This window comes from Schistocerca cancellata, chromosome 1, assembly GCF_023864275.1.
Source record: "Schistocerca cancellata isolate TAMUIC-IGC-003103 chromosome 1, iqSchCanc2.1, whole genome shotgun sequence".
Lineage (NCBI taxonomy): Eukaryota > Metazoa > Arthropoda > Insecta > Orthoptera > Acrididae > Schistocerca > Schistocerca cancellata.
The window spans coordinates 445,952,229-445,967,651 of record NC_064626.1 but is presented as its reverse complement, the minus strand read 5'-3'; the positions used below and the strand labels follow the sequence as shown (position 1 = coordinate 445,967,651).

Here is a 15,423-nt window from a genome sequence, read left to right as displayed (position 1 = left end):
CAGTGACTCCCTGAGCAGCCTTCAGGCCATCGACCGCTGCTATCCCTCCTCTCCTCTGGTGTCCTCCATTCAGGAGACTGTTTCCGCCATTGCCCGTTCTGGTCGTTCGGTGGTCCTGGTTTGGACGCCCGGTCATGTTGGAATCCCAGGGAACGAACGTGTAGACAGGCTGGCCAAAGGGGCGATCGACGCCCCGGCTTTGGAGGTCGGCCTTACGGCTCGCGACCAGCAGATGGTGTTGCGCCGTAAGCTGATTGGGGTGTGGGCTGCTGAGTGGCGTGGCATGACAGCCCCGAATAAACTGCGGGCTGTCAAGGGGACGACCGATGTGTGGCGTTCCTCCCTGCGGGCTTCTCGCAGGGACTCGGTAGTCCTGTGTCGGCTGCGCATCGGCCATACATACCTGACGCACGGCCATCTGTTGCGTCAGGAGGATCCCCCCTTGTGTCGGTGTGGGTCCCGGCTGACGGTCGGCCACATTTTGCTGGAGTGTCCTCGACTGCGCACACTCCGGCAATCTTTTAATCTCCCGGGCACTTTGGCTTTGGTTTTATCTGACGATGCCTCCATGGCTGATGACGTTTTAAATTTTATCCGTGGTAGTCAGTTTTATGGTTCGATTTAGGGAGGTCCTGCACCTTTCCCTTTCTGTGTCTTTTGTCCTTGTGTCTGTTGCTGTTCTGGTGTGCCGTGAGATGGTTGACTCTTTCCCTTTTTTTGTTGTCGTGGTCAGTCAACCAGTCTCCGGCCATCTTCTTCTCTTCTATTTCTTTCTGTCTGGTGTTCGTCCGTACTCTTCTTTTCTGTAGTGTTCGTTGCCTAATTTGTGTTCTTTAGCACCTGGGGGGGGGGGGGGGGGGGGCAGTCTCCTTCCCCTTGGGGTTTTATCTGCTCTGTGACTTTGTCTCGCTTGTTTTTGGAATGGGGGACTGATGACCTTCTCTGTTTAGTCCCCCTTAAACATCCCAACAACCACCACCACCACCATTCCAGTACTATACCTGTGTTTTGATCTTATTTGATCCCATTTTGAAGTAACACAGATAATGAGTAAGAATTTTGTATTGTTTATTTAAATTTCCACGATATGACAAAGTTTTTGATTATTGATATATTTTGCACTATCGTGGTTTTTTGGGTGATCAGAAAATGTTGTAACTTGAGATTTACATTAACAATATATTTGGCTATAATGTATTAAAATTTCATTAACCTCGTACAAATACACCGCAAGCCATATATTTTTATAGTGAACGTTTCCTTCCTAAGATGCCTAAAATCGCAAAATCCGTACCAGAATAAGAAAAAAAAAATTTGACTGTAAGACTTAAGTGCTGCATATAACCTTTCGCAGAATAAAACAAGGAAAATATTGGTGTATCTCATTTTGCAATACGTTTATCGGTTCGCTCGTAATTAAAGCGTAAATTCGAGTGTCCATAATAAAAATCCTATAGTAAGAGGAGTCATCAGGAACCTAATCTGATCAGTTTAAACAAATAAAAATAAAAGAAAAACAAATGATGTATACATAACATAATAATGTTATGAATATAATAGAGGGAAACATTCCACGTGGGAAAAATATATTTATTTTTTTTATCGACCTGCCTGCGCTTTTGTTGGGTAAGTCTCATCATCTTTCTTTTTAAATATAACATAATAATGTAATATACATAGCAGTATTACTACAAAGAACAATATCCAGTAGAGACGAACTCCGATGCAGAAGCGCTGAGTCAAGCAGGTCGAGCCGCGAGCTGTATTACTGCGTGAGCTAAGACCGCAGAGACCAGAGTGACACCTGAGTTGCTTTGCTCAACACTCTGGCTAGAGTCGAGAACGGTGGGATGAGCGTTGAGCCGCCGAGTTCCGGGGGTGGGGGGAGCGGTGAACGGCCACGAGTCACCCGCTCCGAGACAAATCGTCCGCTCTCTTGCGAGCAGGTTGTTGCAAGTAGTTCTTATGTTCTCCGCTAGGAGGCTCTCTGTCCTGTTGCTCGCATCAACTGCCCAGAGGGCAGGACGTGCGATTGAAACGATCGCCGACGGAGTGCGATGCTAAGTTAAGCTGCGCCAGACACTGCAAGCGGCAGAGGAAGCACAGAGACGGCATGGCATATGTGAAACACAAAATCCAATGGGGCACTGCGCAATGCAGGCAGCCAAGGTAGAAGCATGGCAGAGGCCGGCGCTGGCTGTGTTGTGTGGCGTGTAGTGTGCTCTGACCAGCAGAGGCCCCGTCTCTCTCTCTCTCTCTCTCTCTCTCTCTCTGCTGTGGGAAACGTATGGAGCTACCGTTCTTTTTTTCTGAATCACTGATTGTTTGCTCCTTTGAAAGATTCAACTTTATGGATCAGTTCAGGAGCGGATCCCCCATCTCTACTTGCTATAACAAACACTAGGCATCTCAAATGACAAAGCTCGTGCAGCATGTTAAGTGTTAAGAATCCGTTGAGATTCTGCATTAAGGGGAAGTTGGAGATCTGCATCTGCTAGGTCTATGTCAGAGAAGATGTTTCCACCTTTTAATTTTGACAGTAACTCTTCTGGTTTTGGAGTAGGATGTATTTCAGTCTCTGATTGGGCATTGACAGTTACTTCAGAATTGTCACACAGGTGGATCTTCCCCAAAGGCTTTTGTGCCATGAGAAATGAGGCAGCCCATAGACTAGAAGGAATAGGTTTTAGAACTTCAGTTGTAGTTAGGTGATCAAATTCTTCCTTTATTTGATCTCTGAGAGCTAAAGGAATGGAATAGGCTCGAAAGTACAGAGGCCATGCATTGCGTTTCAGCGTGGTGTGTGCCTCACATCCTTTGCAGTGTCGATTTCTGGGGTGAACATTTGATGACGTTCCCTGCTTTATCTCTTCGTTTGTTATCCTTGGTGTCGACGTTCTGGCTGAAAAATGGGGTGTGGAAGTGCAGTATTGTCTACTGTTGTCTACTTTCACTTTTCACAACCCCCCATATAAGCATTTATATGGTCAGTGCACTATTGTTTAACTTTTGATAAGCCTCATTAATAGGTTGCAGGCGAACATCCACATACAGCTACCATAGTTTACTATTGAACATCTACGAGCAGTACAAACCTAATCACAAAGTTCACAGTTCTTGAAGAATAGAAAGGTACATATGGAGCAGACACTGGCATTGTTTTTAACACATGGCCTAATTGTGTAACACTTATTTCACAGTTAAATTTAAGCATTGTTGTTGTTCTAATCGGCACGTTTCTCATCTGAAACTCAGCTGTGGACTGACTGACTTGTGACCAAAAATCGGGCCCTTATATATTCTCACAGTAATAGGTACTGAAACTACACATTGTTCAAAGTTAAATTTACAGAAATTATAATTAAAACTTAACTCATTAAACTAACTGAATACATCGAAAACTTGGTTCTTTTTAACAGTTTCTTCTACTACAAGGGTGAAGCGAAATTTTTTGTTTAAATCATGAAATTAACATATATATAGTTATGCAAACAATACTTTTGAAAAACTGTTAAAGGTCCCGAGTTCGAGTCTCGGTCCGGCACGCAGTTTTAATCTGCCAGGAAGTTTCATATCAGCACACACTCTGCTGCAGGATGAAAATCTCATTCTGGAAACTGTTAATTACTTTGGAATTAATTAAGAGCTGGCTTTGCTAACCTGTTTTCAAATAGAGCCAAATAGATCCTTCAAGTATACAATTAGTTGTTCCTCCAAATGTTTATGATTATTATAGAATTTATATTTATTTATAATTCAACAATAGAATTTAAGTTATGAAACAGTTACTGATTTCGCCCTTTCATTAAAGTATTAATTAGGAATAGTTGAAATAAATTAGAAAATAAATTACATACATAAAACTAAGCACAAAATTAGATCTGGTGTTATATTCTTTAAAACTGAGGGCCATTCTTTCTCTTTCATGAAAATGTAAATTGTACTCATGTATGCTAATAGTAATTAGTCAAAAATGAAAAAAACAAATTTAATGAGGCAGATGTCAAAACAAGAGGGAGGTAAAAATATCCCAGCTTGCTTCGTCACAATCAGGTCCTGGCGAAGTGTCTCGAGGTCCAAGTATGGAGCATCTTCGGATACCAAATTCAGAGAATCATTTATTGAAAATCCAAATTTCTGGAAAGAGTAAAGTCCAAACAAGTTCTCATCAGAATCAGTGTTAATGACTAAGAAGATCGGCTTGACCACTTACTGGGATGGTATGTTTATTATATGGCGTTAGATATCTCTTTGTTTCTTACAAGGGAGGAGCTCCAAGTTTCAAATAGGTATCAAAATTGAGAATGCTCATGGGTATGCTGGTGTCTACTTGTAATTGAACTGGCTTCTCTGCAATTTGCTCTCCTACGAAAAGTTTATTGGAGGTCTCTTTATGGTGTATAGTGGCTACCAGATTAACATCCATCTGTTGGGCAGGAAGCTGTCTTGCCTGACAGGACTTACGTCATACAGAAACTAAATAGCCATTGGTGGAATAGTTTTGGCAATAGGCTGATCTGTCAGGACAGTCTTTACACTGATGTTTTTTGAAACAATCTGGACATGATGACAATCGTTTCGGTACCCAAGACCTGCTTGATCGGCTCGAGCAGGGTGGGGGACGTTGTTGATCAATGGTACGGTGTCACGTCTGTACAGTTGCTACGTCCATATTGCCTCTAGTGTGGCTATTGGCTGCTGGCTCGGATGTGTTTACATTAACAGCTACCATGTTGATTCATGACGTCCTTTGAAACTTTGTGCTCAGTCCAAAACTTTGTCTAACAAAGGGTCTTTGAGTTGAAGTGTCTCGTGCTGGAAATCCCTGTTTGTAGTACCCCGAATGATCAAGTCCCTGATCATATCTTCTACATATGACTCCTTACTTTTAGGGGTAACAAAATGACATTTTCGTCCTAACACTTGCGACTCTGCAGGCCATTCTCTATGAGTTTAGTTTGGCTGTTTCTTGCACTGTTGAAATGCTACCCAAGAGGAAATAACATGGATATGCTGCTGGTAATATTTAAGCTCTGAAGGCTTAGATAATGGGGTCAACTTGCACAGTAGCCAGTAAATCTCAGGAAATGCTCCAGTAATCTTGATTCGTAGGCTTCCCAATGCTCTAAAGCCTCATCAATGGAAGGAAAGTCTGGCACTTTCTGTGTTACTTGCGCCTGCAGTAAGCTTTGAAGAAGTGGTTGGAAGGTATTCAGTAGCAGCTTTTGGTTTTCATCCTGGTGATGAATAAGTTACTTCCAATTTAGATGGTTGCTGGCTCATCGACATTTTATTGTTTTATATCTAGGAATAACACAATAAATATATCACCGTTCTACAGTTTATTGGCACAACACTGATACAAATAATTCTGTTACCAAGTGCCAAGTTGTAGATGAACACTTTATGGGAAATTATATAAATTGATGGTGGTTATTCTTATGTCCAGGAATTGCAAGTGATATGCAGAATTCCGGCGGAAGTCACAAGTCCATTGACATACTAAGCCTAGTGAATGTTGAAGTCCCAGTTCCAGCATAGCATTCGGGTTCTAAGTCCAGAACACAGCTGAATCAACATTGAATAGCAGGTCCACTGCAGCGTAGTACTTCTGAGTTGTGGAGTAGAAACATAGCATGATGAGAACTGGCTTGTAGATGTCGGGAGTGGTGTGAAATAAGACTCCATAGTTAATGGAGCTGGCAGTTGGGGTCACTGTACTCGTATATACTGGCTGGCCAATTGCTGAGTTCTATGGCTGGCTAATCACTGTATTTTGAAGCGGGCATGCACGAAGGTGGCCTGTGGTGTCAGCAGTGGTCGGTACACGAAGACGTGAGCCAATGATGCATTTCTTGACCCCGCTTAATGGAGGATGCCGCTGCTCGGTATGGAGATTTAATATCGGTGGATCCCACAGTTCCCCTTGTTTTACTTATGTTGACGTTCATCTTATCACCCCTATCCAAGACACTATCTATTTCATTCAGCTGCTCATCCAAGTCCTTTGCAATCTCCAACAGAATTACAGTATCATCATCAAATCGTAAAGTTTTTGTTTCCTCTCCCTGTACTTCAATTACTTTTTAAATATCTCATGATTTCTTGATATTTGTTTTCCTTTATTTCTTGGGAACGCAATTTGCTCTCCCCGAGTTCAGTTGCCAGCAGTCATTCCATTGTTCTCGATATACTTTTTGTTTGAATTTTGCAAATGTAACACGTTAAATTGATTTGATCAGTAATACTGAACCTGCCTTCTTTGGTAGTGGGACTACGGAATTTTTATAACCTATGCCTCAGGCTATGCTACAGATTAATATTTCATAACAACTAAGATTTCACATTCACATTTGGTGGTTCGCCAACTCTCAACCAAATTGTCACCTTTCAACCTAACTGTACCTCAGCTATGGTCTACCACTGCAACTTCTGTTTAAAAAATAATGTAAATGATAAAAAAAGAAACATTGTCAGTATTCTGCTCGTTACCTTTTTTGCACATCGATTACGTCACAGGACACTGTGTAAGGGGCACTCAAAAATTAATGAGTCGGAGGCACAATTACAGAAACCAGTACCTGTATGTTAGAAGTACTGTCTCTGGCTGATGAGACACTTGTCCCACTGTGACACAAGCAGTGAATGGTTCTCTCATAAAATTCCCGGGGCTGCAATGTTAACCAGTTCCACACCTACCTCTGGACGTCGTCATCCGAGGTGAATTGTTTGCCCCTTCAGAGCCTTTTTAAGGGGGCCAAAAATGGTGTAGTCACAGGGAAGGAGGTCTGGACTATATAGAGCATGGCTGAGAACCTCCCATTTGAATTTCTGCAGGAGTGCCGCGACTGTGTTGGCCATATGAGGCTTTTCATTGCCATAAAGTACAATGAACCCGTGGGTGAAATTGCCTGTTTGTTTTGATTTGATCTCTTCGCGAAGGGTGGTCAAGGTTTATGAGTAATGGTGGATATTTACTCTTGTCCCGTGCTGCAGGAAGTGAATCAGCAGGGGGCCATCTTGGTCAAAGAAGAACATCAGCATAACCTTTCCTGCACTCGTGTGGATGGCTTTGGCTTTTTTAGGTGGTGGTGACTCTGGATGCTTCCACTGGAGACTTTGTCGTTTTGATTCTGGTTCGAAGTGATGACACCGTGACTTATCTCCAGCCACCACTCGTGCCAGGAACACATTCCCTTCCTGAGCATAGCGCTGCAGATGAGGAAGACCGTGGGCCATTTGACATGCTTCCTGTTGTGATTGAAGACTGTGGGGCACCCATTGGGCACACTTTGTGCATGTGCAGGTGTTCCTTCATGATGGTGTGAACACTTCCGATGCTCAGTCCGACCACAGCGACTATGGTTTTCACTGTTCATTCAGCAGTCCTGAGTAATGAGTGCATCAATGCAGTGTGCTGCTCCAGACTGTGCATCATCGGCTAACGGCACCCGTCCTTCCCTGAAGCACTTGTGCCAAGCCTTGACCAATGCAAGGGATATGCAGTGTTTCCTGTACACTTGTAACATTAGTCAATGAATGTCTGTTCCTCCTACTCCTTCCGCTGTCAGAAAACGAACAACACCTCTTTGCTCTTCTGTTGATGCCTTCATGTCACCGTTTGCAATGTGACTGGCAGCATTGAACGATTGATGCTTGCCGCTGCTAGCTCTTTGTACTCATGTGACATGCACACGTGCCCTCTTGCGATGGGCTGTGAACTTCCACGCTCTGGTTGGAACCACACCTTGTCACACATGCCATGATATTATCCTCGTGTCATCAGTTTGCACATTCCAGATTCCAGCTCATTTCTTTTTGTACACCCCTTATAGTACAAAGCTGACATCTTGTATCAGTAGCTCCAGCTGACCCATTGTGCCTGGCTGATATATCTTGCACAGCAGGTAGAATAATATTGTCATGGTTGGATCTACTAAGGACATTAATTATTTTGATGGAATGTCATCTACCTTAGGTGCTTTGTTTCATCTTACTAGGGAATGGTCCAGTCTGACAAGTCAAAACATACCATGAAATTTTTCGTGCAGGTAGAATACGCCGAAAGCAATGCACTTGCAAAAATTTAACTACTAAGGCTGACTGCATGCAGCTTTTTTAAAAAAAATGTTGAAGTTAATAATTTTTTCCGCACGAAGAACCACTTACGATATCGGTTTGTATAGACCTCTCTGCCTAGTGCTCAAATCAGCGAATAAGCAGATGCAGCCGTAACAAGTTGACATATTGCCACACAGCATGAAGTCCAAAGTGAACACATGTTAATTTTTAACACTTCAATCACATCAAAAATGCGTCAATTCATTAATTTTTTGAATAATTTGCAGTTCATATCAACAACTAAACTGTTCCAGATATAATTGTTACACAAGCAACTACCAGAGGAAAGAAAATCAAGAAAGTGTCTGCTGTTACATTACAAATGACTTCCACCAGTCTGGACTTTAATTTGTTCACATTAAATATATTTAACAATTCCCGTAACACCATTCTTATGATGGTTTTTGAATAATGTATATTTTGCTAATATATTTTGCTAACAATGCAACAGTGCATTGTTTATTAGAAATGTTTATACCATGTTTGTTGTTGTTGTTACAATAATGCAAAGGTCTATTGGGTGATGAAAACAAACAATTTCCTCACACCCAGGCATTCCCAATAAAAGAAAAGTTAATGCATTCAGGCACTTCACAGTAATTACTAGTTTTATTTAAACAGAACTGGAATGGAGTAAGAAATGGTCGTGGCCATTGTTCTGCATATTATACTGTGTACCAGGCATCCTTTAACAAATTCGTAAAATGTGGTCATGCAAACTGACAATGCAGGAATGACTGAGGCCTAAGAATATTGTTCTGCTGATAAATCTGAAATGACAAAAAACTATCAAAAATCTGAAAAATGCTTTACACTGTCGAAAAATTTTTTTTATCGAGAGACTGAATTACACTCTTACTTCTGTGTGAATCTGAATTATATTAACAGCTTTTCGTGGTCTGTGAAAGATGGAGTTATTTTCACAACCAGGCCAAGACTACAGTGAAGCAATGAGTTATTCTCTGCAGATGGTAAGAAGTAGTTTTCATTTTCCAGACTTTTGCTGATAAATAGTCCTCTGTTTTTAATTTTTGGTCCCAGTTTGTCTTGAAGTTGGTGAAAACATAGAGAAAGTTGCGGAAACAGTAATTACTGATAATTGTCACTGGCATTGTTGTATACAAATGTGTCATAGCATTTATTGACTGCACAAGTGACTCTTGTCTTTTTTTGTTTAAAATGATAAAGTGTGGTTTGAATGAGGCCTGACTGACTGGCTGTGTGTGCAGCTTTTAGGGGATAACAATAAGCTTCCTCTTCATGTCAGTGACGAGTTTCTCTGTAGTATGAATTACCTATTAATGATATCTTCTCTACAAATTTACTTGAAGTAAACTTCCTCATTTTGCGATTCCCATTTCCTGGATCTGTTTAACCAGGTCGAAGAAGCCTGGAAATCAGTAACATTCATCTCACTTGCAGTTCAGAGTGCCAAGTCTCATAGATCTTGGTAACAGTGCGTTGACTCTCACGAGCAGTTCTAAATCTTCCAAATTGTTTTTCTTTCATGCTTTTGGAAGTTCCATTTTGGCGCATTTTTGAAACCAGCTTTGCAGAAGTGAAGTGCTTTCTCCTTCTTTTGTTTAACCAAAACAGTTACAGCCTTTTTTTGTGTCACTGAAGGCTATTATGAAACATGTTTTCTTTGGGGTCTGAAGGTACTCTATTTTTGTTGTTGGCCTTTGTAATGCAACAATTATCATTCAAATCACAATTCATGGAACTGACGGAATTATTTCATGTGTCTTCTATGTTTCCATATTTTCTAACTAAATGTTGATATCATTGGAATGAACGTCCAAGAAATTAACTAATAAAATATATCTAAAAATAAAGATGCTGTTACTTACCAAACGAAAGCGTTGGTATGTTGATAGGAGACAATAAAAAACACGCACACACACACACATACACACACACACACACACACACCAAAATTTCAATCTTTCGCAACCCAAGGTTGCTTCGTCAGGAGAGAGGGAAGGAGAGGGAAAGACGAAAGGATGTGGGTTTTAAGGGGGAGGGTAAGGAGTCATTCCAACATTCCAATCCCGGGAGCGGAAAGACTTATCTTAGGGGGAAAAAGGGACAGGTATACACTCGCGCACGCGCGCACACACACACACACACACACACACACACACACACACACACACACACACACACACACATCCATCCGCACATATACAGACACAAGCAGATGAGTTAGGAATTTGGCCTATATCAACAGGTGTTTTTTTTTCATTTTTTTCTTTTTACATGGATTTTTTTTCTGGAGATGAAAAATTTTAATTATGATTTAATGGTCTTAGTTGATTGTTTAAAATGATTTTCGAAGGAAGATTTACAGAAATATATTCATCCATTTTCAAAATAAACATTGTACATTCAGGTTCATTTTATTGACAAAAATAATTAATTTTGAAATATTCACTGTTGTAAAAAAATACCATGCAAAATAACAATATCATTCAGTTATACAGTGGAATATAATTAACAAACAACCTCTGTCTATTCTGGCTGTCACAAGCAACAGCACACTGCTACATTCACATGTTGATAATTTTATATTGGTATTGGGCAGGGGCAGCCTTGCACATGATGAAATGATTGAACAGCCACAAATGTGTACATAAGGTTTCCATTGTGGAAAAAAAGTTTCTGTTGCAGCTAAGAGATACTAAAAATTGTTGCCAGTGGATCTGAAAGGGTTAAAAAATACTTGCAGTGTGTCTCAGCAACAAGAATTTTGTTATTGGGTTTGTTTCAGTGTGTTCTTTCTGTATAAAAGAATTCAAGGCAGGTTTCAAAATGTCGGATTGGATGATTCCCTTATTAGGTCTTTCAGTGCATTGGAAAATTTTTCTTACAGGTGTGCATTCCCTACATCATCTCCATTCACTCCCTCTCCTTTATATAATATTGTCTTCAAATTTGTCATTTATGTAGTGATTCTGTGTGTTCCTTCCATCTTTCAACCTCTTCTCCTTTGCTTAGAGCTGGCTTGCCATGTGAGTTCTTTTATGTTCATAAAAATGCTTCTTTTTTCCAAAGTCTTACTTAATTTGCCTATAAATGGGATCTGTCTTATCTCTGAGTTTGGCATGCATCTACAGCTTTGCATTTCTCTGTTAGCCATTCCTGCTATTGACATGTTGTACTTGCTATCAGTCTAATTTTTTAATTGGATAGATAAAAAATCTACTCACCATGCTACTTCAGAACACACACATAAAAGAAGGTTATAATTAGACAAGCTTTTGGAGCCAGTGGCTCCTCCTTCAGGCAGAATAGTTAAAGGGGAAGGAAGAGGGGTAAAGGAAGAGAATTGCAGAGGTCTAGGAAAAGGGGTAGATCTCAGAAAAGTCATCCAGAAATCTACTCCTTTTCTAGACCTCTGCAGTCCTTTTCCTTTGCCCCTCTTCATTTCCCTTTAACACTTATGCCTGGAGAAGGAGCCACTGGCTCCGAAAGCTCACCTAATCATAACCTTCGTTTATGTATGCCTTCTGCCACCATGTGGTGAGTATATTTTTTATCTATCCAATTACATCATATTCTCAAAAATGGATTGTTTTCATTGTTGTAATTTTTTTACGTGTGTATTCCCTATGCCTGTTTCATTTACTCCTCTACTTTTCTGCACATGTATTATGTCATGCACCACAACATTAGTAGATTTTGATACAAAGCCAACAGTTTGTGTCAGTCTGATGACAAAAAGAGAATTCTAGATTTTCTTCAAAATGTATAATGTATAGGACATACAGATAGTGCTTGATTTTCAGAGTGGAGTACAGTAAATAATTGCAATACCTACAGGCAGTGATGAGAGAACACCAGGTCACATGAGAATGTCAAACTGCTGACCTTGTCTAAATATTAATCAAACATCTCATCGCTGTCTTTCTCTGAAATACGTGTTGTGGCCAGTCCCAGTTATTTCCACCTTTTCAGACACAGTTGTATTTGTGGTTAAGACATTTGCAACCGTATCAGACACTGATATAATTGAACTCTCAGTTAATGGGTTTTGAGTTCAAAAGGTCACTTGGTTTGCAGGTTGGTTTATTATATTTGTCACAATAGTAACTGCTTTGCTGGGAAAACAACAAATAGCTATCAAGTGACAGCTATGTACACGTGCATCATGCTGCCCTTATCTGTATGCCAGCAAAATGTCAGATTACCAGATGTATTCAACCAATGATTACAGAGACGTTAGTGTACTTCGAAAGTGACTCTAGCAATACTCAGCAATGAGGTATGTAGCTATTTTGATCTAGTACTGTTGTTGGTTATTTGAAACTTTCAGTTAATTATTTCCTAGCTAATGATAGTATTTTATGGTTGTATATTCGAACAAAAAATATTAATTCTGGCTCTGAAAAAATTAATAGAGCTTCAGAGAATGCTCGTTAAAGATAAAAAGCACGGCCTGAATAATTAATTATACTTATGTGTGATAGTCATAGCCAGTAATGTACATTATATGTACTGTGTATATGATGTGGTGGATAACATAAAAGCTCTTCAGAAATGATGCTATTACATGTAGGACTTTTGCAATGCCAGAAAACTCTAGTAAGATGCAAGAAGATCTACAGAGGATTAACACAGGAATAGACAGTTGGCTGTCAACATAAATATATTCATCACCATATCAAAAGCAAGTTGTAATCTTCTGCTGAACACAATCCTCTTCTGCTCTGCTGCTGAACACAATCCTCATCTGCACTTCTGTATATATTACAATTTTCATCTTCTTGCACCCAAGTTTGTCTAGCCTTTATGCTGTCACTTCATCATCTGTTAGATCTCCCATTACTTGTTTCTTATCATAAGGAGTTCAACACAGCATCTCCTTACTCCATCTCCCATTATTTTGTCTCTCTATGCCCAGCCTGTCTACATTTGTAACTATCACATTGTCCAACTTATACAGGAACTGACATACATTATATGGTCAGCCCTTCTTCTCCAACACACCATACAATAGAAGAGGCTATTAGCATTCTTAATGAATGAATATCACATGATATATGTATACAGATGTAGTTATGTTTGTAGTCATCCTGTATCACCTGGTGTGTGAAGTGTTATGAAAACACGGAAATATTGACAATGAAAGCCACCCTCTCTCTGATAACAATGTACACCTTTAATGTGTACTGCTTTAAGCACCATGCAGTTTCAGCCAAACTGTTGGCTGCGATATGTGAGTAACACAATAGTTTTTTGGTTACGTCCAAAATCGTAACAACTGACGGCACAGTTTGTTGCAGGTTGTGGAGGTCCACAGAACTGCCAGTGGCAACCTAGGACACACCAACCTGTACCTACATGTCAAATCGCACCATCATTCGACTCAAAAGTGTTCTGTTCTACACACTGGCCACCTGAGGCCACCATATCAGCAATGCAACCAGTATTAAGCATGTTCTGAGCTGATAGATATGACAGAAAAAGAAAAACAAGAAGAACTGCAAAGTTCAACATGAAGCTAAACAAACAAAATTGAGAAATGTCGAAGGGATCAGTAATCAAATAGGCAAGGTGTTTCACTGAAGAGGCTTCAAACCAGTTTTCCGAAGCGGCTGCAGAATTTTAGAGATCCCATTAAGGATGAAGTAAAAACTGTCTTAACAGCAAATGTTTACTGGATACATTGTGAGTCAGTGCTATATACATTGGGAAAACTGGAAGGCCCACGTAGCAAAACATAAGCATTCTGTTCATTTTGGGCAACATGACTGATCAACATTGCAGAATTAAACTGGGATTTTGAGTGGCCTATAGCTTCCTGAAGTCAGAAATTGAGAGACAGCCATTTGTGTGCTTGCACAAAATAAGAGAGGCACTTGAAATCCCAGTGCAGCTTTACAGTCCCTACCGAGTGAACAGCTGCTGATTTCCAACCATCCTTTTACCATGTTCCTTGTGCAATTGTATGTTAGTGGCTTCACTGAGACTGTCGTGACTAACTAAATGGACAGCACATGCTGAACTGGTTTTGGTTTTCTGTATGTAAAAGCAGGAAAACAGGCCCCACAAGCTTGTCATTGATTTGCGGTGACTGCCAATTACCAGTAAGCCACCTGCCTCACAAATGGATTGCTGTCTTTCCTAACACCAACCACTAGTATTTTATGGCCAATAAAGTCTAAGAAATTTGATGGTTGTGGTCTTATGACATATTTAGAAAAGAAATGTGTTGAAGTACCCACTCCCCAGCTCAGCCATTCTATTCCTGAGAAGGACTGCTGCAACACAACAAAGTCTTCTGATGCTTTGGTATTTTAGCATTTTAAATACTTTATAAAATGACTTAGCAGAAGGATTTTAATCACAGTTGCTATCACATACTCAAATCCTGTTATTTCTCTTATCTTTTCTTTGTATGTATTCAACAAGCATCTTTCCATTGTTAATTTCCTCCCTCTAATAGTGAAATTCTGGATCCATAGCAAACAAAATAATGTCATCTGCAAGTTGAAGGTGGTTCAGGTAAGTTTGTTTTGCATTTTGTCCGTTCTTCCAGTTTAAGATTCAAAGAACTGTTCCAAGGCTATGAAAAATAGGAGGCACCTTGGGTAACTTCATTCTCAGTTCTGAACACCCCCCCCCCCCCCCCCCTCTCTCTCTCTCTCTCTCTCTCTCTCTCTCTCTCTCTCTCTCTCTCTCTCTCTCTCTTTCTCTCTCTCCTGAAGTAATTGAATGGAAGTTACAGCTTTGTTGTACATATTTTTCTACAAATTGACATAGATATAGTCTATTTCATGATTCTTGAATATTGCCAGCACGTGTTTTATTATGATAATGAAAAACTTTGCCATATTCTGTAATTTCCAAACAAAATAGTAACGAACAATTGTTGTTCCTTTGTTGAGGACCTGTAGGTGGGCCATTGTGCTATACCCACTTCAAAAGCCATCTTATACATTTCTCCTTGTAAATTCTAGAGGATTAGTAAGGATTTTTAGAAAAATCTTGTATACCACTGACAAAAAGCAAATGGGCTCAACATCCTCAAACCTTCCGTGCTCCCTTTCATGTGGATTGCAAGTACAACATTGTTCCCACCGTGTGCTGTACTTTGTATAACTTTGCTAATTTTGTTTTCACCATCTCTCTCCCTACTTCAATTATTGTTACTGTTAACCCATGACCCCCAGCGGCATTCCTTCTTTTCATTTGTTTCCCTCCTCCTTCTAGTAAAACTTTTGGAATGCACCCATGCTCACAGCTTGTTGTCAACGTGTCCATTTTCTTAGGTGCACTAAAACGATTTTTGAAGAAATC

General features: G+C 40.2%; 1 protein-coding gene across 7 annotated transcripts in view; it reads left to right on the top strand.

Annotated features, from left to right (window-relative positions):
* Positions 1–15,423, top strand: part of LOC126176655 (nucleolar transcription factor 1-A-like) — a 204,461-nt gene that overhangs the window by 30,434 nt on the left and 158,604 nt on the right. For 4 of the 7 annotated variants that reach the window (XM_049923816.1, XM_049923824.1, XM_049923837.1 and 1 more), the window contains one exon: positions 12,184–12,385. The exons of the other annotated variants lie outside the window; for them this stretch is intronic. In XM_049923816.1, the coding sequence (XP_049779773.1) occupies positions 12,381–12,385 (5 nt within the window). In that variant the 5' untranslated portion in view covers positions 12,184–12,380. The remainder of the gene's footprint in view (positions 1–12,183; positions 12,386–15,423) is intronic. 7 annotated transcript variants of the gene reach the window in all.